Here is a 23,066-nt window from a genome sequence, read left to right as displayed (position 1 = left end):
TGCACAATGCTCATCACAGCGCTCAGCTGTCAGCCGTTTGATGGTACGAGGTATTGTGTCTGGGTTTGGTTGTTGTTGTTGCTAGGTAACCCTCCTGTAATAATTTAAAATGCATTTCCTGGAAAGAAGTGTTTTTGTACGTTATAATTCAAGGGAGGAAAATAGTCAGCCGACCCACAGATATGGAGAATAAAGTCTCCAATATTGAAATATTTTGTGTAACCTTTCAAAAAAGTTCCTAATTAAAACCAGGATACTATATCTATAAAACGATTAGGGAGTATATTTGTCTTTAATCTGCTGATGAAGTGAATTATTGTTTGTTGCCTTGCGGCGTCACTTGATGCCAGTAAAGATTGTGTTTTTCTGATTGCACCTTTTTGTAAAAGTTGGAGTGAACTATTGTTCGGCTCATTGAAGGACTGCTCAAAAAGATTTTGGTCAGCTCGTCTGTGATTGGTTGTCCACCAGAAGCCAGAGAAGAGGGTGCCTCTTCATCGCGCACTGGTAACCCACGGCAACCACTCTGCGCTACCTTTGAGTCACTGATGCTTCTTCTCGCTCAGCCACCTTTTCTTTGCACATTTTAAAGACTTAAAAAAAAAAATTCTTACACAAGTGTTAGTGTACGTGTGTGTGTGTCTGTGTGTCTGTGAGAAAGAACAAGAATGTTTTCTTTTTTTACCATGCGATGGCCTCGTTCACTGAGGATTAAAGCCTCTGTGTCAGTATTTGTCACCTGCAAATGCCAAGATTCACATGTAGTCCTCTCTTTAGTGTCTAAAGCCACTGCTGCCACTCGTGTGTGTGTGTGTGTGTGTGTGTATATAAACGTGCATTTTCTGCAATTTGTGCTATTTGGACACAGCGCCCAAAACGCCTTGTGCATTCTGACTGTAGGAGGGGAGAACATGCAAATGATAATAAAAAAAATAATAATGTACAAATGTATAAAATTCAAATGTACCCTTTTTTTTAAATGAGCAAAGTCCACTTATATCCCATATGTTTGGTCTCTGTGTATTGTTAAAGAAGCCATGTTTATAATTCTAATTGGTTTGTGACCAATACGCCTGTTTATATCAGATCTGTATATCAGTGGTACGCATAATTTTTTAATATATTTTTTATTTTACCTTTTTTTTTAAATGGGAGATTTTATGCATGGTTGGGTCCTGAGAGACGCAGCGGTGCTGTTAAAGGGTTGTTATTAGTTGCAAAAATTCTGGAATGTTGCAACAGCTGGGTTCAGAATTTGATCAATTACGATGACCAAAAACAATAAAGATATTTATTTCACTTTTATGTGAGTTTTTATTGTTTAAAGCAAACGTCGTGTAAAGAAGCAAATATGTGTGTCCCCAATCAATATGTTAAGGGTAAATCGTTAATGTTATGGAACCTTTTATTGAACCGGAAGTACAAATGTGATGATGACGTCGCTCTGCTGCCCTCTGGCGGTTCACAACGTGTAACTACACGTGTGTTACGTATGTTGTAGCATAAATAGAATTAAAAGTAACAATTTCCATTGTTGGGAATAAAATTCGTGGGAAACGATGTAAATGTATGAGAATTTTTATTCACTGTAGGACTTTTAACATATTTAGGAAGAAGGGAGCATGAAAGGAAACAAGAGAAGGAAAGGAGGGAAGAAGTTGAAGATATTTGCAGTTCATTATTTTATATGATTTATTAACAATTTGGTTTCCCGGGGTCCGTTTCAAGAAGCGTGTTCAGTGTAAACGCCGAGTTTGTCGACCCTGAGATGAGGATCAGTCACTATGGGAACTTTCCTCATTCCTTCATACTCTGAATCAGGCGGATTTGAACCATATGAAACAAATAAGAACCGGTCACGTTAAGGACTAAAGTCTCTTCTGGAACATGGATGTCCTTTTCTGGACGAAACTATTGATGAAGAAGCGGTTTCGCTTCGCAGGGTGTTAAGATTTAAATAAGTAGATCTATTTTTCGTTTTTCGTTATATTGTGCAAATAGTTAAGTGTTTACGGTCATTTAAATCCTTCATGTGTGTCCAATCAGAAGGGCCCGTCCCCTGCTGGATGGGCCCAACCCTTCGCGTGAGAAGTTAATGCGGTCGTTACAACCACAGACCCGACCACATTCCTCACTCACTCACTCACGGGATCCGCGTCATGGCTTCCTCGGCGGCCGCAGCGAGGTCTCTCCGGCTCTGCGTGCGCGGCGCCCGGGCCCCCGCGGGGCCGCCGACCGCTCCGGAGCCGCCGCGCCGGGCCCACAGCGGCGCGGCGGGGGGGCTGAAGAGCATCGACGAGCTGCCCGGTCCCAGTCTGCCCACCACGCTGTACTGGTTGTTCCTCAGAGGATACGCGGACAAGAGCCACCTGCTGCAGGTACCTGCCGCACGACCACGAGAAGGTGTTGTTTCATTCCATTTTAATAATGTGTTATTACACAATGAAGACATTCGACTCAAACCACCTGACACGTTATTCTACTTGTATTCTTTATTTCTATTTGATCAGAGTACAGTTGTAGAATAAGTGCTTTAGAATATTTATACACATCAAAGTAGGAACATAGTGATAATATTGTGATATTGAAACAAATGGGTCTGAAATCTCTCAGTGTTTTTATCACTTGAGGAAGTATTTAGTGTTTTCTGTGCTGTTGTCTGGTTAAATGTCGATGACTCTCTCGGTGATCTGAGCTGGAGTCAGGTCACGGGGCAGAAGAAGGCGCGCAGGTCCTTCACGCTGACGTGTCCCCCCTCAGGGGGTGCAGAGGAGCCTCTACGGGCCCATGTGGCGCTCCCGCTTCGGCCCCCTCGACATCGTCAACGTGGCGTCCCCCGAGCTCATCGCCCAGGTGATCCAGCAGGAGGGCTGCTACCCGACCAGGGTGGAGCTCCCCCACTGGAAGGAGTACCGGGAGCTGCGGGGTCAGGCCTACGGGCTGCACGTGGAGTGAGTGCCCTCCCCCCCACCTCACCTCTGACCCCCCCCCCCCCCCCCCACACACACACACACACACCAACACAGGGAAGTCTCAAGAAGCTCTTTTGCTTTGCAGCACGGGACCGGAGTGGTACCGCATCCGCAGCACCCTCAACCCCAAGATGCTGAAGCTGCGGGAGGTGTCGGCCTACGCCCCCCTCATCCAGCAGGTGGTCGGAGACCTGCTTGAGCGGGTGGAGTTCCTCCGCTGGGGCAGCCGGGACGGGGCCACCGTCTCCGACGTGGCCGCCGAGCTCCACAAGTTCGGCTTCGAAGGTTCGTTTTGGGGGGGAGGGGGGGGGTTTGTTGAGGTTCCCGAGGTGGTGATGGTGGGGGTCGGTCGTGATCCTTCTGACCGCCTTGCAGGCATCTCCTCCATCCTGTTTGAGACGCGGCTGGGCTGCCTGCGGGAGGAGATCCCCGCCGGCACGCAGCGCTTCATCAGCGCCGTCAACACCATGATGACGCTGTCGGAGACCGTGCTCCTCCTCCCCCGCTGGTGCCGCCGCCTGCTCCCCTTCTGGGGGCGCTTCGTCCGGGCCTGGGACGACCTGTACGACGTGGGTATGCATTCAGCGGAGCGGGGGGTGGGGGGGGGGGTCGCTCCACGGGGGGGTCAGTCGGTTTACTCCGTGTCTCCTCCAGCCCGGGTCCTCATCGACCGGCGGATCAGTGACGTCGAGGCTCAGGAGGGGCGGGGCCGGCCCGCGGAGGGCATGTTCCTCACCTCCCTGCTGTCGTCTCGCAGGCTGAGCAGAGCCGAGGTCTACATCACCGTCACCGAGATGCTGCTGGGGGCGGTCGACACGGTGAGGGTTCTAGAAGGTCCCCGTGAGGTGCCCGATGAGGGTGGGGAGCCGCGCCCCGCAGCCCGCCTGCTCCTCGCCGCCCGTCCGGCTCCTCACAGCCCGTCCGGCTGCATTCCAAACCAGGAAGCCTTGTCGAGACTAGAATCGCATTCCGTAGCAACGTGACACTCGTCAGGTGTCTTAACCCGTGCTTCCCCTCAGACCTCCAACACCCTGTCGTGGGCCTTGTACCGCCTGGCGAGGCACCGGGGGGTCCAGGACCGGCTGCACGGGGAGGTGAGCTCCGTGTGCCCCCACCGGCGGGAGCCCAGCGCCGAGGACCTGAGCAGGATGCCGTACCTGAAGGCCGTGATCAAGGAGACGCTACGGTGAGGCGCATCCTGAGTGCATGAAACCTAGCATGGGGGGGGGCGGCGTCTGTTTCTCACCTGCTTGTGCCCCCCCCAGCCTCTACCCTGTGGTGCCCGGGAACGGACGCTTCGTGGCGGAGGCCGAGGTGGTTGTGGGGAACTACCGGTTCCCAAAGAAGGTAGGAGAGCCGATCCAGGAAGTGATGCTCCTGTGACCTCACAGGCCCCGCCCCCTGACCAGGAGTATCCTTCTCCTCCCCGCAGACTCAGTTCCACCTGTGTCACTACGCCACCTGTCACGACGAGGAGCAGTTTGAAGGGGCGGACCTCTTCGCCCCGGAGCGCTGGCTCCGCCCTGAGGCGTCGGGCGCCGCCTGCAGGGCCGCGCCCCCCCCACGCCACCACCCCTACAGCTTCATCCCCTTCGGGGTGGGGGTGCGGGCCTGTGTGGGGAAGAGGGTGGCGGAGATGGAGATGTTCTTGGCTCTGTCCAGGGTGAGCGACGGAGAGACGTCCCCCAGGACACTTTATGTCCACGACCCCCCCTTTGAATACAGACTTGTGTCTCCTCGCAGCTCATCCAGCACTACGACGTGCGGCCGGAACCCGGGGACCCGCCGGTGGGGGCCAAGACCCGAACCCTGCTCATCCCGGCGAAGCCCATCAACCTGCGCTTCCTGCCCCGAGCCTGAAGGGGGGGGGGGGGTGGGGGGGGGGCGCCGCTCAGGACCAGTGGAAATAGTCCGCTGAGGAGAGGATGTAGAAGGAAAAAATGTTCCCCGAACGTGTGGGACGTGTCTACCACCTGGAGTTCATCTCCAATGAAGCACCTGTTTTGTCCTAAACATTAAGCGCGATGTCACACGGAACATTTAGTCCTCACGGACTTTAACTTTTCATTTGTGTTTTTTATAAACAACGTCACACATCTGGGTTCACATCATTCAGGTCAGTGTTTTATTCACTGTAGGACTTAACTTTTAACATCAGTTACCAATGTGTTTGGGTATAAACGCCGCTACAGGAGCATGCTGTGCCCCCCCCCCCCCCCTCCCCCCCGTGTCAGACAACCAGACGAGCGTGTCAGACGAGCTCCTAGAAATAAGGAGTTGGCCATTGGTGACACTTCCGGTTTGGGCCCCAGACCCAGGGCCCCAGGGAGGCCCTTATTGCACAAAATTGTATTCACTTGCCTGCTTTTGATTCATATGGTTTGTGTGAGGGCCCCGTCCCAGAGTCTGCCCCCCACCTCTGCCCACTGAGGCCTAGCCAGTGAGAAACGTTCCGCGGTGCAAAAAATAAGTGTAAAAATGCGTAAAAAATGTTTAATGTGTTATTTTTTGTGTAATTAATTAATCTTAATTAACGCGCTAAAGTCCCGGCCCTAGTTTTATTACATTCCCGGAAGCTGATGGGAATTGTTTACATTACATTTGTAGACCCTTTCAAATAAATGTTGTAGGGCAGAGGAATGCTTTGCCGTGGTCTGTATGTTTATGTCATCTGTGGCTCCGTGGTCGTCTACTAATTATTCCTACGGGACGATAACCACCCACATTCAGGAGGGAAGGAGGACGAAAGGCAGCAAGAGAAGGAAAGGAGGGAGGAAGCTGAAGCAATTATAACATATTAGAGTTTACATACTAGTGTCTTCATGAGAGGAGATAAAGGCTTTCAACTGGTTAGACCATAATCCAGCGCTCCATGGTAACCAATAAACACATGTGATCCCTCCTAGCCGCCCTGAATCTATGACGTCATTGACTCAACTTGGGCTCTTAAAGTTTCAGTGTGTTTGTGGTAATTCAGTATTTCATGTACTCTGATGTATCTGAGTGTCTAACCCTTAATACATATAGCGGTACTTCAAGGAGCCTCGTGGAGACACACAACCTGCACCATTATTTTGAAAGTCAAGCTTCCCTTTCCGGTGACCGCACGCACTAGATTTGATGAATTCCGGTGGCTTTTATTTTGAGTCTTCTCGGGTACTGAAATAAGAAGAAAGACAAATGATGATCAAATATGAAATATTCCTTTATAATCTAGTGTATGCATATATTTACACACATCTATATATGCATGTATATTTATATATACATATATATATATATATATATATATATATGTATGTACATGTACATGTATGTGTGTATATATTGGCTGCATTTGGGAGCTCCGCCTCTAGGGGCCGCTGCAGAATCTCCACTCTTTTATTTTGCACCATCAGTTGGACGGGGACATTTTTTGCAGCGGAGGCCACCTTCTGCACCCGACGCACCGCGTCAGCGAGAGGCTCCTCCACCCACCCACCCATCCACCCACCCGATCCCCGGATGCTCCATCGCGTCTTCTCACTTTGGCACGCGCGGTTCTGTGAGTCGTGCAGAATGTAAACCCGGGTTACGCTCCTCTCCTCCGCCCGGTTCGTGCGCGTTTGTCCCCGCACGGAGGACTCGTCCCGTCGTGGATCCACCGGGGACAGACGCTCCTCCACGCCGACGGGGATGCGCCGGAGTCCGGGAGGAAACCGCTGAAACGGATCGCTGCTCGATGAGCTTCTTTTGGCGTCACGCGCACGCGGGCGAGGCGCGTCAACCCGCCGGGCACGATGGTGAGTGGATGCCTACACGCGCACCGTGCGTCTCTTTTGTCTGACACACGCACGCACCTGCTGTCGAACCGGGGAGTCTCGGTGTGATCCGGGTCAGGCGGCCCCCGGAGGTGGGGGTTTGGGTTCGATGCCCGTCAGAGGCGTTACATCAGAGGGATGGAGGCGTGAGCGCGCGATGTGTTCACTGGGTCTCTGACTGAGGATTAGTTTGAAACATCATCGGTGAGACGTCATTAAAGGCTCCTCAAGGTAATTATTAAACCAATGTTTTAATTCTTTATCACATTCACGCTTCTCAACGCGGAGCTGCTGAGATGGATCAGAAGACAACAAGTGTCAAACGTTCTTTGTTCCTGCTCCTCTGCCGGAAGGATTTAACTCAAGGCTGTGACGTCATGTGTTGGTAGTATTAGTCCTAGTAGTAGTAGTGGTGTTAGAGGATTTAAAGTGAGGAGGACCAGGAGAGGGATGGAGCAATGTGCTGGTAATATAGGTATAGTAGTATTGGTATATGCAGCCTACATATCCCATGATGCAGTTCAGTTGTGTCTGTTTATTGCAGCTTTTTTACAGGCTTGAATGAGTCCTTAATCATATTGTGTTTAACCTAGCAACGTTTGGGTGTTGCTGTGGATGTGAACACACACACACACACACACACACACACACACTGTCCTCTGAACATCTGCACGAGGCGTTCAGGGTCCGGCTCGTTGGGGAGCTGCAGAAGGCCAGATGTTCAGGAGTCTGCTGAAAGCTGTTGCTGCTTCCTGTGATGTCGTGGCGGCGTCATGGCGATGTTGTGGCGCTCTCACCTGAGAAAAACAGAATCTGCAGGGAGAAATCCAAGCAGCAGCTGAGGAGGTTCTGTTCATGCTGTAGTCTGACCTCTCTGAGAAGGTCCTCGGTGCGTTGTGTCTGCTCGCGTGGAGAGAAGACCAGAGACGAACACGCAGCGCCTCTCATCTGAGGTCCGTTTGTCCTCCACAGGAACAAACATCATTGATATTCCTGAGTGGCTCCCTCGGGGTGACGGAGGGAAATCAGAGAGCATGCTGGGGGATGTCCAGTCATACTGAGCAGCAGGATTCACTCTGAGCCGATGTTGTAGGAGACGGAATGGAGACACGCTGCTGAGAGGGGCCGCTCTGTCCTCGTGTTTAGATGAGTCTAGGTGAGAGATGTTCCACTATTGGCTCAGGAGGTCTCTGCTGCGGTTCCATTCCTTTTGGTTCTGCTTTAGAAGATCCACTAAATGCAGCTTGAACATCGAGGAGTTCAGTTTGTAATTCCACCGCAGTGTGTTTTACACCTCATCTCCCTCTACAGAGATGTGATGAGCCCTTTCTGTGCTGTCCTTCATGGATTGTTCTACAGATTTGGACCACAGAGACGTCATAGTTCTGAATCCACCTCTGCTTTACAAATCAATCGGTATTTATTACACCGCTTCCTGCATCAGTCGCTTCAACTAAATGTTTGAAATGTTCACCTAAAAAACGCTACACTCGCAGAGTCGAACAGAGACAAAGAGATGTGTGTCCTCCTCGTCCTCTTCCACCTCCTCCTCCTCCTCCTCCTCCTCCTCCTCTCAGCGCTCCCCATCAGCAGATTCTCCACATTGTGTCCAATCATAACAGCAGCCACACGTTTCTGTTGGAACTGGAGCAGCGGCCTTATGTAACCTGCTCTGAGGAGGTGTGAGAACGCCTCGGCCTCCTGGGCCTAAACACAGCCACGTGGGTCCTCCTGGTGCCTCCTGGTAGCTTTGCTGGTCCTCCTGGTGCCCCCCTGGTCTCTGAGAGTCACGACCCAGGTGTTTCCGCTCAGGTAGAAACCAGTAATGTGAGTCACTTTCCTCCGGAGGAGCTCCTCCTCCTCACAGAAGGTCGCTTCTGGTTTGACGGAGACGAGATGATTCAGCAGAGCGTTTGTTCATCTCTGTCCTCGGCTTTTGTTCCTCACGCTGTAGACACACTTCAGTTGAAATAAATGGACATGTGGGTGTTGTTCTTCTGGCAGCCTCGGAGGCCAGGAGAACATTTTGTATGTTTCTATGAGTGTGAACAGCTTTTTCCTCCTCGGGGGGGTTGCATTCGTCCTCGTTGTGACGTCTGCGGGCGGCTGCCATCTCGCAGAGATCATCGGAGCAGAGTGAGTAATGCTTCAGGAGGGTTTATGTAACGGCACGAGGTGGGAAGTCTCTTCTCTCTCCCGTCTCCCCCCCGTGCTGCTCCATGTCACGCGGGGGGGGGGGCCTGCGTCGTGCCGCTTTAGGGGCAAGAATATCGCGTTAAATACGTCCTCGACATCTCTGTCTGATCGGGTTTCCACTGGATGTCTAAAGCTCTGGATGCTCTCGAGTGCCTTCTTGGTCTCGTCGAGAGGAGGAAGGAGGAGAGTCTGGATCCTCCCGCACGCCGCTGGTCAGCCGCCCTGGCGGCTGAGGTCACGGGAGTTTCTTCCTTCTCATTGGCTGACGAGGACCACGGTGCACAGTCGGAGAGCCCCGAGGAGTAACGCACACTCAAAACGGGTCGGCTCCACTGACTCAGCCGAAAAAGCAGATTGAGTTGTGACAGAAGAGCCGTGAACGCATCACTGTTTCACACCCCACTTTAAGAGCTCAGAATTCCCGGCATCACCTGAACGCATCAACCTAGAATTTGTCTCTCAGAGACAAATCGTGTCTCTGCATGTTCCTGATGTGTTCCAGCTGCTGTGTGAACATCTGGCCTGATGCTCTTTTAAGGCGCATTGTCTTTATTCATGGACCTCGTGTCTGATTGGTCCACAAAGAGAGAGATGTTCAAGTTTCCTTCTACGTTCATCAGCTGTTTTATAACATAAGTTGAGCTATTTCTTTCCTCTTGGAGCAATAGCATTGATACCTGTTTATAAATGTAAACCTGGAACATCCACCTAAAATATTCCTAAAGCGTTGTTAAACTAAATGAAACATGCTGATGTGATGTAGCAGATTCCTCCACATTTATGATTCAAAGGAGCGGATTTCAATAGGAGCCTTTATCTTACACACACACTCACACACACGTACACACCGATTGGCTCTCACGCTGTTGCTACGGAGTTTAAGCTGCTCCTCCATTGGTCAGGCTCCGGGGCGAGCCGCCCGGTCTGTCAGCATCCCCTCGTTGTCGTGGCAACAGACAGGAAGCAGGGCGGGAGGAGGAGAACCACAGTGCTGGTGGGGTTGTTGCTGCTGATTCGGACAGCAGAAGAAGAAACTCTGGAGACGAGGATCCATCTGCAGACATCAAGACCGATCTGTGTTACAAACCGGCTTAGTGCGCGCACACACACACACACACACACATTCACCCTGATAATCCTCCACAAAACATGGTTATTAATATGTCATGTCTGGATGATGTGTGTATTATGGTTCCATTCAAATTCTTCCTCATGTGGTATTCAAAAGGATAATAACATAAACTTATTTCTTTTATACCTACATAGTTCATTCCTGGTTGTATACTCTGAATGCTTTGTTCGGGGGGGGCGGGGTGGGGGGGGGGTAGACTGGAGGAAGCGACACACGAGGGAAACTAAAGAAGAGAGAAGATTGCTCATGAATGCAGACGAGGTTCCCCAGACAGGCGTTACATAAGCTCCTCTGACCCAGAAGCCTCCTGTCAGCCTGAACCCACCCGGGGGAGGGGGGCACTTTGCATGCACTGGCTGACCCGCCGATGGTTTATTTACATACAGCGATGGTGCATGCGTCCCTTCGGCTCTGATCCACTTGGGTTTGAGAGGTTCTGAGCTTCACAGCTTGTTGAATTCTAAACGTTTGCATTCACTGGTGAAATGCTGTTTGAATCGATTCATGCGATGCTGGAGGGTTTTTTAAAAGAGTATTTTAAAGTCGTCTATTATCATATGCAAAGTTAGGAAGGACGAAGGGAAGCAAACGGATGAATGAAGGCAGCAGGAAGACAAGGTGAGACCCACAGAGGAACCTACTGCATGACCTCACGTCCTACTTCATATCAGATGGATGGATCTGGCTCTCTTCAAACACGTTGAACTTGCTTCAGTCCAGCGGATTAACGATGCTCATCTCTTTTCGCAGGCTGTGATTGGTCTGCTAACTACATGTGATCCCTTCTTTGTCTCAGGTGAAACCACGTGGCTGCGTGGTGCTGCCTAGCCCCCCACCTGATCGCCTCTCCTCCGCTCCCCTTCCCCCTCCCTCCTCCCGCTCGCCATGACGACCACCGTGGAGGTGATGGCGGCCCAGCCCGACCAGGAGCAGGGTCCGGCGCTCCTGGCCGGCTGCCAGGACGGCGGCGGCGGCGTGGGCGGCTACCAGGTGGTCCCGTCCGTGGTCTGCTCCGTGTGCTGCTTCTTCGGCGTCATCTACTGCTTCTTCGGTGAGTGGGGGGGGGGGGGGGGGGGGGGCGCGGGAACCCGCGTTGCCCCGCCTGCGGCCCTCGCTGACCCCGCCGTCTCCTCCTTTCTCGCCCTCAGGCTACCGCTGCTTCAAGGCGGTGATGTTCCTCACGGGCCTGATGTTCGGCTCCGTGGTCATCTTCATGCTGTGCTACAAGGAGCGCGTGCTCGACACCCAGCTGAGCGCCGAGGCCTCGGTGGGCATCGGCCTGGGCATCGGCGCGCTGTGCGGCCTGGTCACCATGCTGGTCCGCAGCGTGGGGCTCTTCATGGTGGGGCTGCTGCTGGGCCTGCTGGTGGCCGTGGCCACCCTGGTGGGCATGGAGGAGCTCTCCGACAGCCCGCCGCGCTCCGTCTGGGTGCCGCTGGGCGTGCTGCTGGGCCTGGGCATGCTGTTCGCCGTGCTCGCCCTGCAGTGGCAGCGCCTCTTCACCACGCTGTCCACCGCCATGTTCGGCGCCGCCGTCATCACCGTGGCGGTGGACTACTTCGTGGAGCTCTTCGCCCTCGCGCTGTACGTGTTCGAGCGGCTGAAGGCGGCACCCGGCAAGCCCGTGTGCTGGGTGACGTGGGTGGTGCTCGGGGTGTGGCCCGCCCTCACCCTGCTGGGGGTCATGGTCCAGTGGAAGGTCACCGCTGAGGGATACTCCCATACCAAGGGTGGGTGTTGTTTTTTTTTTTTTTTCTTTCTCCACCACCCCCACCTCCACCCTCAGCCCTGCTCCAACTGTCTCCACCCTCCTGTGACCCTCCACAGTCATCATCAGCCGGCAGCAGAGGAGGATGCAGGTGATGCGGATCCGCCAGCGGGACGACCGCTACCGCAGCAAGAAGAAGAAGAAGCAGCAGCCGCCGCAGCACGGCTCCGCCTCCCACCACCAGGCCAAGCAGCTTCCGGAGCCCGCCTACCGCCGCAAGCCCAACCCCATCCGCCGCTACGACACCGACGTCCTCTCGCCGGTGGGTGGGGGTCTCGTCATCCGTCCTCCATGTCTGTTTTTTTTTTTTCTCTCCTTCTCTCGCTTCCGTTCTCACGCTCTGCTGCCCGTGTTCCCCTCTGCTCCCTCCCAGAGCTACATCCAGAGCTTCCGGGAGCGCCAGGTGCAGGCGGCGCCCCCCCCGAGCCGGCTGGCTGGCCGGCCGCACACCGTGGTGGACGTGGGCTACGACCGCGGCTCCACCACCCCCCTGACCGGAGCTGCACGAGCTTCTCTGCGAGTCTGACCCCCGAAAACACACCCGGACTCGGTGACCCGCTGGGTCTGAAGGTCACCCGCTGGGTCTGAAGGTCACCCGCTGGGTCTGAAGGTCACCCGGGTTAAGCCACGCCCCCCTAGAAGTAGATCGAAGGCTGGATTCACCCAAAGTGAAAAACAGGTCTAACCCGTAAAAATAAAATGTCACATGACAAATCGGTCCGTGTGGTGCAGAGGCTCCGCCTCCTTTTCACTGTCTTTCAGAAGGTTCAAATGCACCAACGCATGCATGCACCCACACAAGGGGGGGGGGGGGGGCGGCAAACCGGGCCCTTTCATTTGGTCTTTGTGCCAAACACGGCCTTTGGATTGGGGAGGGCCGTCTCTAAAAATGGGGACACCCTTTGTCCCCCTTGGTGCTGGACAAGACACTTCTTCAAGAGCCAGGCTGCTCACTTAGGGCTGAGGGGAGGGGGGAGGAGGGGGGTGGTGTCTGTTAAAACGCGTGCCACCCAGCAACACGAGGGGGGCTACTGGCTGATCTTTCAGGGTAACATGATTTTTTTGGGGGGGTTGGGGGGCTTGTTGTCACAGATGGATGCATGAGGAGGATCTGTTATCGGATGACACATTGACACTGCCCCCCCCCCCCCATTCTTCCTCCTCGATGCTGCAAAGCAATAAAGAAGTTAACAATGACAATAATAATTAGGAATATTAAAGATGTGATTCCAAGAAAGCGGGGGCAGTGTAGATCACGCTGGGGGGGGGGGGGGGGGGGGCACACCGACGTGTACTTAGACCAACGATCCTTCCTCGTCTTTACATTTATTATGGGAAATGCAAACTAATGTGAGGACGGGGGGGGGGGGGTACGTTTTTATTAATCCGTGGCAAATGGAAATGCATGACCCCCCCCCCCCCACACGCACACACACACACATGTAAAACCTGTACATGAAACACAGCACTTACTAACTTGTTACTTTGTTATTTGAATCCTTTCACTTCATCTACGTAAAATGTTCTTTTTTGAGTGGGATGTGTTTATTTTATTATTTATTCCTGTAAGTGAGTGTGATGTCATCACTGTAGGCCAGTGACCTCATGCTTTTTCTTAACCACTTAAATCATGACCATAATTATTAAAGCATGTGTTCCTATTGGCCAGTATTTAATCAATGTGTGTGTGAGTCGTGTTTTAACTTCAGGCATCAATCAGCTGTAAAACACATCCACTTATTTTATATTATGAGCAAATATTTCACACAAAGGACCCCCCCCCCCCCATCTTTCCTCAGCTTCATCTCCTGATTATTGGTCCTTTCTGGATTAGCTCAGACACACTGGGATACATCCTGATTGGACCCAATCTCGAACATTTGACTTAAACAGACGATCAGGAAGTTCATGCAGTAGTAGAGTATTTTATTTTTTAGGCCATTGTAAAATACTTTCATTTCTCTGCAGCCTCTCGGATGCCATTATGTTGATTCTATTGTGATTTGAATATTCAACAAAAGATCTCAATCAAGATACAATCTTTCTCCAAAAATAAATCAAGTTTGCCTCAGTTATTCTAAGAAATATAATGTATGATATATTTTTTTTTAAAAACACCATAGATGAATAAATCCCAATAATCATAATGATAGCTTGCAGCCGCTTTAACCCTGAAGAGCCTCCATGCTCTTGTCCCTGGTCGTTTCTTCTTCTCCCTGCACCTCCTCACATGTTAAGGATCTGCAGGAGGAAACCAGCGGGTAGACGAGACGTCAAGAGAAGACCAAGACAGTTTGAAGAACTTCTTCCGAGTCAAAGTAAAAGAGTGGATCAGATGTTGCAGGTACACAGACTCACTCGTGTCCTTCACAGTATACAACGTTGTCACTAATGTACAGCTTTGCTCCCTCTCACCTGCACTTTAGGACTCTTCCTTCTCACTTTGCTTATTCCCTACCAGTTGCTCAAGTGTTCTTTATCTATATAGATCAGTTTTAAGATATCCTTTTTTCTTCATCCTATCTCAGCGAGCTGCCTTACTTCTTCTTAATAATGTTGAGAGGTTCATTTTAAGAGGGTAAGAAAAAAGGGCTTTTTAATGCACATGAAGTAAGAGATACGAGAAAACAGGAGGAGAACTTGAGAAGTGTGTTTCCCCAGAAGCTGTAGGGTGGAGACACGCTGCACCTGGGCGTCACCTAGCGGTGGAAGTTCAAATGCATTTCAGAAGGGGAGGGTGTAACCAGAATAATTGGATCTGGATCTTAACTATTGGGTTTTATTTATAATGATGTTACTTTCCCCTTAAATGAAGCTAGCAAGTTGTCACATTTTCTTTCTGTACACAGAAGAGTGATAGGAGACTCAATTCATTCCTTATTACGCAATCTGTGTCACCCAGGGATCGATGGAAGTGATCATCCATCTCTTAATAGACGATCTTTGTTTTTTCTCTGCGCTTTTTGTTTTGTGCTTCAGTATGGTAGGAGCAGAAAAAGATTATGATAAATAAAAGTTAACAACTGCAAATTACATTTTGACTGTTTCGCAAAGGGATACAAAATACTTTGAACCTTCGACATCCTGGTGAAATTAATTAAGGTTCAATGCTTTTACCGTGTCATGCTAGGTTCATTAGCAGGAATGCTCAACAATATCTAGTAATTGGTTGTGTATTCTAGTGAAACCAGTCAAGAAGAATCTGAAAGCGATACAAAAAAAAACATTCAAAGATATGTAATGAATGTATTTGAATGCTTTGAGTTTTGCTTGTTCGTTAACTCTGGGACCCGCAGACAATCAGGTGTAAAACGACTCTACTTTTGAATGAGCAAATGTTTCAAAGTCCACAAGTCCACATTCCTTTTGACAGTCAGCAGCTCTGCACGTGAAGAAATACGAGAAAACATCGGGCGGATAAGAAACTCGAGAAGTGTGTTTCCCCAGAAGCTGTGGGTGGAGACAGGATGTGTGGAGGCCTCTCTTTGGCTTGACTAGTGTCACATGTCTTCAGGTGTCTTTTTTAGGCGTACCGCGAGGCAAAACCTGGAGGCCAAAGGTCGCAGGGGCTTATTGAGATTGCCGAATCACGAGATATCGCTTATTAAGAACGGGCGGCTTTGGCTTTTCCGAATGAACTAGTAGGTTCATCACTGACACAGTCCAATACAGATCAATATTAATATTGATCCACGTCGAACCTTAAATCCTTCAGTGGCCTTTACCATTGCGGCTGTAGATGGTCTTGATCAGAATGGTTTTCTTTGAACGCATCTCTGAGGAGCGCTGCTGCTGCTCCGGTAGGTCTCTGTCTCAGGTTCAAGAGTCAAAATCACCCAAGAACATGAGGACCATCTGCACGTTGGAGGACTTTTAACTTTTAAATCCTTTTTGTGTAAGCAGAACCTAAACCCATGTGTAGCATAGAACAAGTTAGTCTTGTTAAAATCAATAACACAAGGACTTTCTTTTGCGTAGTTTATCGTGTTATGACGATACATCGCACATCAGTGGTAAAAGCTCCATCTGCACGTGGCCTACATTGAGGAGATCCTGTGTGTTCTCTGGTGGTGTGTTCAGGGTATAGCAGGTATGTCCGTATATCTGAAGCTCAGTGTGGAGAAGCGCTGCACAGCCACGGTGATCCTGCAAAGACACAGTCTTTGTGCGTGTGTGTGTTTCTGGTGGACACGTCTTCCTATTGACGAGATATGTTACAAACAGTAGACTACAAAACATTAATGTACAAACAAACAAGAACTGGTGATGTAAATGTGTTTTAGGACAATGTAAAAGATACTTCAAGAAATGTGTGTGTGTGTGTGTCTTCTCATTCCTCTGAGCTTCCTCAACAGCAGGAGAAATGCTGTGAGTTGACAGCTGGTATGAACCTCTCCGCATCGTCTTCACTCGCCCCTTCTTCCTCCCACGTTGCTCAGGACTATACTAGGGAGATTATTGTGGTCAACTAATACGAGAGGACAGAGAGAGATTCTTCTTTTTTGCACTTCTGGTTGGACGGTAGACTGCATTGTTTGCTGCCTTCGTGATATAAATAGAAGTATCTATCTAACGCAGAGCCATTATGATATAATATGCCTGGAAGGTAACGGTGTAAACAAAGACAGGTGACCTCGCCGCTGTAGTTACACCACCCGGCCGCACGATGTCGCTGTGGCGCTCTGAAGAACAGCGGAACAGCGCCTGCTTCTCTGTCCCGCAGTCAGCAGTTTTGAGCATAGACATGTATACATAGACATGTATAGAAAGGCCAGGTGGCTCAAGGCGGAGTCAGCTGTGTCGTCACTTGGCGGCCATCTTAGGTCAGGAGACCGCGCTGCTGCTCCCTGCTGCTGTGGACGGAAGGTGAGTGACATACGCCAACTAAAATGCTCGTAACTTGCTGAATTCTTGACGGATTTACAAACGGTTTGGTTTATTACAAACCTTATTAACGTGGCTATGATTTGTGCTGATGCCGATGTTTAAATTGTAGCTTCACGTTTTGAGAAACGCTTAACATTGCAGCGTAGCTGTGTGTTTCATGGCTGCCCTCTACTCTAAAGTGATACCACACAGTCGACATTTTCAATTATTAACAGGTTTCCAACAACGTTTCTTGACAACCTAATCTTTTGTCTAAATGTCATTTTGTGGATGTGGTTGTATTTATTTGCTGGCTAGCAATGAAGAGGTCGTAAGTGAGTCACCAAGCAATTGTAAATTGGTGGGAGAGGCAGGGTTAGTCTTTCGTTTCAACATAGCTTTGAGTTACACATGATTTCCAAGTGGTTTGGTTTCTTAAAAACATCTTTACATTTGGATTACTTTGTTGGTTTTTTGTTTACAGAACTTCTGATTACGCTTGTGGAAAATGCCTGATTTTTGTGCCGCCTACGGCTGCACCAACGCACGGAGCCGCCAAACCAGAACGCGTGGGATCACCTTTCACAAGTAAGAAAAGAAAATATTATGACTATTGTTCTGCCTTCAATGTTTTAAGAATTGTTAAGACAGCTTTAAGGTTTGTTTTAGTGTTTTAATAAATTTGTGTAGCCATTTTATTTTGAAATAAACGGTAAAACAGGAAGTGATGCAACAGGAAGTAGGAAGTTGCAGAGCAGAGAATAACAAACGGCTTAAACGGAGCCGTGTAAAAAAGAAACACACAATCTAACTCCATCCAGCGTCTGAATCCCTCAGAAAAGCAATGGCTTTTTCACTCTGATTCAACGTTGCCATGTTTGTACAAAATAAATGGAGCAGGTACGCTCACATTCCTGGCTCTTGAAAAGGAGTTTGGCTTGCTGTTAATTCATGTTAACACTTTCGGGAAGTACAACACATGAAGAGAACAGTACAACTATTATTAGGATACTTAGTAATACAAGTTCTGCTAGGAATAGTGTAACTGAGACACCATTACAAGATTGGCTACATACATTTGCATACATGCAGTACATAGAATCAAAATGATAATATATTTTATACTGTATTTAAGTCCATACCCTCAATGTTGAAGGAAATAAAGATGCAAGGTTAACAATCATTTATATCTGACTACTATTTCTCCCATTTGTAAGGTTTCCCAAATGTAGCGAGCGCCGGAGACAGTGGGAGCGTGCCCTGAGAAGGGAGGGTTTCGTGGCTAATGACAGAACACTGCTCTGCAGTGAACACTTCAGAAATGAAGATTTCGACAGGACAGGGCAGACTATCAGATTCAAAGCTGGAGCTTTTCCATCTGTCTTCAACTTCCCTGCTCATCTTCAGAGGGTACGTGTATAATTGGCCAACTAGATTACAAGGTGTTAAAGATGGATGCATCGATATTTTAAATGGGATTTAATGTCACACTTTCTGCAAGTTTAGCAATACATAAAGTGTATTACAGATCAATAGTATTTGTACACATGAGGAATGTCACTAACAAATACACTAACCCTAACCCTAATTAACTTCATTATATATTTATTTATTATTTATTGGTTGTTGTTTTTTCAAAGCCACAGCCATCCACTAGAGAGAGGCAAAGGAGTCGGAAGAGGAAGGCCCCTGACCACCAATACGCAATGCCTCCCTCTCCAAAGGCTCTTAAGGCCAAACTTGATGCAGCCATGGCCACAGTGCGTAAACTATATTATACATAAATTTACACATGTATTTAATAATGTTAATATTAGTAATAAACTAAATTGCACTATTTCATGTACCGTATAAATATTGACATCATTACTGTGTGTGTGTATGGGTATACCTAGTACTTTACCTGTCTAGTCTACTTAATATACTATTTTCTTAATAAACTCCGTGGCTATAATTTTTCACATGTATGCAGTTAAATAGCCGCATCCCTGACGTTTATGACACACCAAGCCGTTTGAAAATCGGTTTAAAATTGAGCAAAATATAGTTATTTCAGCACTACATGCACAATAGACTTTAATGTTATAACTGGACGAGCGGTCCTGTCCTAAGATGGCCGCCGTGTGACGTCGTCGGGTCCCATTGGCTCTCAGCGCCGCTAAGCCATCTAGCCTCTGACATCACGCTGCCACCCCCCCACCCCCTTCCACGCAGTTCACAGTCGGACGGTGCACTCGATGCAGGTAGGTGTCATGAAAGTGAGTGTGTTGCTGTGGAGGCGTTTCTCCCTCAGAGAGCCGCCGTGACTTGTGCGGCGGAAGGAGAGCGTAGAAGAAGGTTAGCTAGCTGGGTGATAGCAGTGCGTCCTTTATCGGACAGCCAAAGGCTCTACTGTAATTATGTTTACGTATAAACAATGTTAAGCTGGAAACAGCCTCTCATTTTACTTAATTCAATACGTTAGTCGCCGTCTTGTTGTATAAATGTCTGACCTTATACAAAGGAAATAAGGGGCGGTTTGACCAGTTGGGAGCAGTAGCTGTTTAGCTGCTAGCTTAGCTCCTGTTGAACTTGTGTCTCACTTCCTTCTTTCCTTCTTCCTTCAGTCTTTGATGATGAAGAGCTCCAAAGAGGCCGTGCAGTCAGCAGCCAAAGAGTTTCTGCAGTTTGTCAACAGAGGGGTGTCTCCATATCACGGTATCAAGTATAGATATTTTATACATATATTTATGTATGTGCCTATTTGTTTTGCGGTAGATTTTTTGAGCAGATTTTGTAACCAGAAAGAGCCGTGCAAGTTTTTCCAATAAGACTTTGAGCTTGAGATAAGATAACGATCCTGCAGATGAAGCTGATCATTTATAATAATCTCCTACCTTTGCCCTGTGACCTCTAGTTCCCTACAGAGAGTGTTTCTTAAAAGAGCAGCTGATCACCAAAGCAGTTGAAAAGGCCATTCAGGAGTGCTTGAATACATTCTTACTATGGAGCAAAATAAAAGACATCAAAATCAATAAGAAGCACCTTTCTAGCCAGGACTTTGGTGAGAAGTGTCTCGCGCTTTTAGAAAGCCAGTAAGCGTCTCTCCTGCCCGTCCCTGCAGTGGTTGAAGAATGCCGGCGGCGTCTGCTGCAGGCGGGCTTCATCGAGCTGAAGGAGGCGGAGCAATGGGACATCAATCCCTCCAGCAAGGTGCGTCCGGGCTGCATCGCCCCGTAGCCAGGAGGGGGCCCACCTGTGGGTTTTTGTCTTTTGAATAATTGTGTTTAGATCGTGTCCTCTCCCCTCTTCAGTACTTTGTGACCAGGAACTTCTCCAGCCTCATCGCCTTCGCCGTGGGCGGACGCTTCCTGCCGGGGAACGGCTTCTCCATGATCGGCGCTCACACGGACAGCCCCTGCCTCAAGGTGAGAGCCCGCCCACTTCCACTTGTCAATCACAATCTGGCACTTGCATGCATAGCTCATCTGACTCCTAATAACTTACTGGGATCAGTAAGTCATCCGTGTGTTATTAGATCGATAGATTTGATCGTCTGTGTGTCAGGTGAAGCCGAGGTCCAAGAGGACCAAGCAGGGCTGTCTGCAGGTGGGGGTGGAGTGCTACGGCGGAGGCATCTGGAGCACCTGGTTCGACCGCGACCTCACCCTCGCCGGCCGCGTGATGGTCAAGGTACCAGGATCAGAGCCTTTAGTACGAACCAGTGCAGCTGGCAGAACTGGTGTGTAAACCCCGCCCCTCTATTGTGTGTGTGTGTGTGCGGCTTGCAGAGTGACGGACGGCTGGTTCACCGGCTCTTCCACGTGTCCCGCCCCCTGCTGAGGATCCCTCACCTGGCCATCCACCTGCAGAGGGACGTCAACGACTCCTTCGGGCCCAACAAGGAGAACCACCTGTCAGTAGCTCAACACAGCAGCTTTGGGTTCATATATATGTGTGTGTGCATATATATATATATGTGTGTGTTTGTCAGCGTGCCAATCATCGCCACCGTAGTGCAGGAGGAGCTGGAGACGGGCTGCGCGTCCTCCGGAGACGCCAGCTGTGCCGCAAACACGGTACGACCTGCACACGTGTATAACTGCACATCAGGACTCCAGGATGTGGCCCCGCCTCTCATTCCTTATGTCTGCGTTCGGTGTAACTGTCAGTTTATTGCCGCATCCTCTCCCTCTGCAGGCGGAGAAACACCACCCGGCGCTGGTGAAGGTGCTGTGCTCGGAGCTGGGGGTGGAGCCCGAGGCCCTGCTGGACTTTGAGCTCTGTCTGGCCGACACTCAGCCTGCGGTGAGTCAGCGAGGGCCCCCCCCCCCCTCCCTGATCCAGTCCAACCCCCTAAAGCGATTGGTATTCTTATTTAATTGATTGGTGTTGTATTGATCCGCTCGTCCCGTCCTTCTTCTTCTGCAGGCGCTGGGAGGAGTGTACGAGGAGTTCATTTACTCCCCTCGGCTGGACAACCTCCACAGCTGCTACTGCGCCCTGCAGGTCACACCCTCCTCTCCCTCGGTCCTTCTTCAGTCTGTTAGACTCCGTTTTAGAGAAGGTCATAAAGTGTTTGTGTCGTCTCTCGTGTTCACATGTCCTCTCTCGTCCTGTCAGGCGCTGATTGAGTCGTGCTCCGGAGACTCTCTGTCCCACGACCCCAACGTCCGCATGGTCACTCTGTACGACAACGAAGAGGTGGGCCTTTGAGCCCGCACAACCACAAGGGTCATCAAGCGGACGTGACAGACATCAGCTGAGTGTGTGTGTGTGTGTGTCTTGCAGGTGGGGTCAGAGAGCGCTCAGGGCGCCCGGTCCAACCTGACGGAGCTCATCCTCAGCCGCCTCTCGGCCTCGGCCTCCAACCTCAGCGCCTTCCAGCAGGCGGCGCCGCTCTCCTTCATGATCAGTGCCGACATGGCGCACGCCGTGCACCCCAACTACCAGTCAGTGCAACCACACACACACACACACATTTACCTGCTGGGAACACACCGAGAATCTTGAGAAAGTTTTCATTTTTGTAAAATTGTCTTCTCAGGGAGAAGCACGAGGAGAACCATCGTCCTGCTTTCCACAAGGTGAAGACATCTTCATTCATTCATTCAAGAGGACAACATGCACTCCCTCTTCTTTATTTCACATTGATTCAAGGCAGCCATATTATTTTGTTTAATTTAAGTAAAGATACCAAAAATGTTTTGGTTGTAGCTTCACAAATATCACTGAGATCCAAACCCCTCATTGGAGACCAACCGGCCTCCCGACTCTATGAATATCATAATGCATATTAATGTTCTCTGTCCCCCCCCCCCTCAGGGCCCAGTGATCAAGTTCAACAGCAACCAGCGCTACGCTACGACGGCTGTCACCGCCTCCGTGGTCAGGGAGGTGGCCGGGAGGGTGGGGGTGCCGCTGCAGGTGTGTTTGTGTGACCGAAGACGATGAAATCCAGAAATGAATCCCAGGTTGGTACTTTAGACATGACCTATCTCTCTCCCCCCCCCCCCCCCCCCCCCCCCCCCCCCCCCCGCAGGATGTGATGGTCCGTAACGACAGCCCCTGTGGAAGCACCATCGGACCCATCCTGGCCGCCCGCCTCGGGGTCCCCGTGGTCGACATCGGAGCTCCGCAGCTCTCAATGCACTCCATCCGAGAGATGTGCTGCACCTCCAGCGTCCTGCAGAGCACCACCCTCTTCAAGGTAACCTCCCCCCTCCCCCCCCTCAACATTATTGTCCACATGCATACACGTCTGCTTTTCCTTCTTCGCCGTCAGATGTTTCTTTTTTTCTCTCTCAACCACTCCCTGTGTGCTTCCCCCTGCAGGGCTACTTTGAGCTGTTCCCCGCCGTGCGAAGCTCGCTGGTGGTCGACTAGAGACGCGAAGGAGACTCCTGATGGACGCAAAGTCCTCTCACCATGTGGTGGCATGTGAAGAGCATCGACACCATGAACCGTGTCAATCTTTCACGTTGAAAAGGACTTTGTTAGAAACACCCATAGACGAGGTTGCACTCGTAACTGCCTCCAGACGTGGAGAGTGGTGGTCACGTTTCAGGACTCTTTCATATGAACCAAAATAAAGACTTGAAAGGTTGTGGGTTATCTCCTCTTTCTGTCCCACCTCTCCTCGTAGAAGGTTCCATCCTGCTGGGGTTTCATTCTCCTGCTCACTTTTAATCAAACGGGGAGGAACACCTGCCAAGTGTCTGATGGATCTTTGGCAGGCGGAGAAGGACTCGTGAGCCAAACGAGGCAGACGTGATGCAGGAGAGGCAACACTGCAAGAAATGAACTCTGCCACATGACCCAGGCTGAAATACCTTTAGGAAGCACATATTAGG

The 23,066-nt window shown here is 50.1% G+C and overlaps 3 protein-coding genes across 13 annotated transcripts; all 3 read left to right on the top strand.

The window, feature by feature from the left end:
- Positions 1–2,159: 2,159 nt before the first annotated feature.
- Positions 2,160–5,838, top strand: LOC119220421 (sterol 26-hydroxylase, mitochondrial). The gene is made up of 9 exons (XM_037476446.2): positions 2,160–2,378; positions 2,761–2,951; positions 3,058–3,257; positions 3,348–3,545; positions 3,627–3,790; positions 3,992–4,158; positions 4,238–4,319; positions 4,405–4,635; positions 4,716–5,838. The coding sequence occupies exons 1-9, from the start codon at positions 2,160–2,162 to the stop codon at positions 4,830–4,832; spliced, it is 1,569 nt and encodes a 522-aa protein (XP_037332343.2). The 3' UTR covers positions 4,833–5,838.
- A 622-nt stretch (positions 5,839–6,460) lies between these two features.
- On the top strand, positions 6,461–13,135 carry LOC119220725 (transmembrane protein 198-B-like). 3 transcript variants are annotated; one of them, XM_037476931.2, is made up of 5 exons: positions 6,461–6,754; positions 10,897–11,151; positions 11,249–11,830; positions 11,928–12,130; positions 12,242–13,135. In XM_037476931.2, the coding sequence occupies exons 2-5, from the start codon at positions 10,986–10,988 to the stop codon at positions 12,392–12,394; spliced, it is 1,104 nt and encodes a 367-aa protein (XP_037332828.2). In that variant the 5' UTR covers positions 6,461–6,754; positions 10,897–10,985; the 3' UTR covers positions 12,395–13,135. The 3 variants fall into 3 exon arrangements, with proteins under 3 accessions (XP_037332828.2, XP_037332837.2, XP_037332845.2); XM_037476940.2 differs by lacking the exon at positions 6,461–6,754 and adding an exon at positions 6,872–7,003; XM_037476948.2 differs by lacking the exon at positions 6,461–6,754 and adding an exon at positions 8,011–8,908.
- Positions 13,136–16,585: 3,450 nt separating this feature from the next.
- Positions 16,586–22,811, top strand: dnpep (aspartyl aminopeptidase). 9 transcript variants are annotated; one of them, XM_062561547.1, is made up of 18 exons: positions 16,586–16,734; positions 17,219–17,322; positions 17,952–18,144; positions 18,375–18,494; positions 19,341–19,431; positions 19,838–19,926; positions 20,028–20,141; positions 20,281–20,406; positions 20,505–20,629; positions 20,708–20,792; positions 20,914–21,021; positions 21,145–21,222; positions 21,337–21,417; positions 21,505–21,665; positions 21,761–21,800; positions 22,039–22,140; positions 22,256–22,423; positions 22,549–22,810. In XM_062561547.1, exons 2-18 carry the CDS (start codon positions 17,243–17,245, stop codon positions 22,597–22,599), a joined length of 1,812 nt encoding a protein of 603 aa, XP_062417531.1. In that variant the 5' UTR covers positions 16,586–16,734; positions 17,219–17,242; the 3' UTR covers positions 22,600–22,810. The 9 variants fall into 9 exon arrangements, with proteins under 9 accessions (XP_062417531.1, XP_062417534.1, XP_062417532.1 ...); XM_062561550.1 differs by having other exon boundaries at positions 16,623–16,797; positions 18,381–18,494; positions 22,549–22,811; XM_062561548.1 differs by having other exon boundaries at positions 16,624–16,759.
- The last annotated feature ends 255 nt before the right edge of the window (positions 22,812–23,066 follow it).

Source organism: Pungitius pungitius, chromosome 3 (assembly GCF_949316345.1).
Source record: "Pungitius pungitius chromosome 3, fPunPun2.1, whole genome shotgun sequence".
Classification (NCBI taxonomy): Eukaryota; Metazoa; Chordata; class Actinopteri; order Perciformes; family Gasterosteidae; genus Pungitius; species Pungitius pungitius.
This window is presented reverse-complemented; position numbering and strand designations above follow the sequence as displayed.

Bases quoted from the DNA above. Each gene is read 5' to 3' on its own strand.
- dnpep (XM_062561547.1), top strand. From the start codon at position 17,243: ATGCCTGATTTTTGTGCCGCCTACGGCTGCACCAACGCACGGAGCCGC. The intron at 17,323-17,951 runs GTAAGAAAAGAA...CCCATTTGTAAG, and splicing joins CGTGGGATCACCTTTCACAA to GTTTCCCAAATGTAGCGAGC. The intron at 20,407-20,504 runs GTACCAGGATCA...TGCGGCTTGCAG, and splicing joins CCGGCCGCGTGATGGTCAAG to AGTGACGGACGGCTGGTTCA.
- LOC119220421 (XM_037476446.2), top strand. From the start codon at position 2,160: ATGGCTTCCTCGGCGGCCGCAGCGAGGTCTCTCCGGCTCTGCGTGCGC. The intron at 3,791-3,991 runs GTGAGGGTTCTA...GCTTCCCCTCAG, and splicing joins TGCTGGGGGCGGTCGACACG to ACCTCCAACACCCTGTCGTG. The intron at 4,159-4,237 runs GTGAGGCGCATC...TGCCCCCCCCAG, and splicing joins GTGATCAAGGAGACGCTACG to CCTCTACCCTGTGGTGCCCG.
- LOC119220725 (XM_037476931.2), top strand. From the start codon at position 10,986: ATGACGACCACCGTGGAGGTGATGGCGGCCCAGCCCGACCAGGAGCAG. The intron at 11,152-11,248 runs GTGAGTGGGGGG...TCTCGCCCTCAG, and splicing joins CGTCATCTACTGCTTCTTCG to GCTACCGCTGCTTCAAGGCG. The intron at 11,831-11,927 runs GTGGGTGTTGTT...GACCCTCCACAG, and splicing joins GGGATACTCCCATACCAAGG to TCATCATCAGCCGGCAGCAG.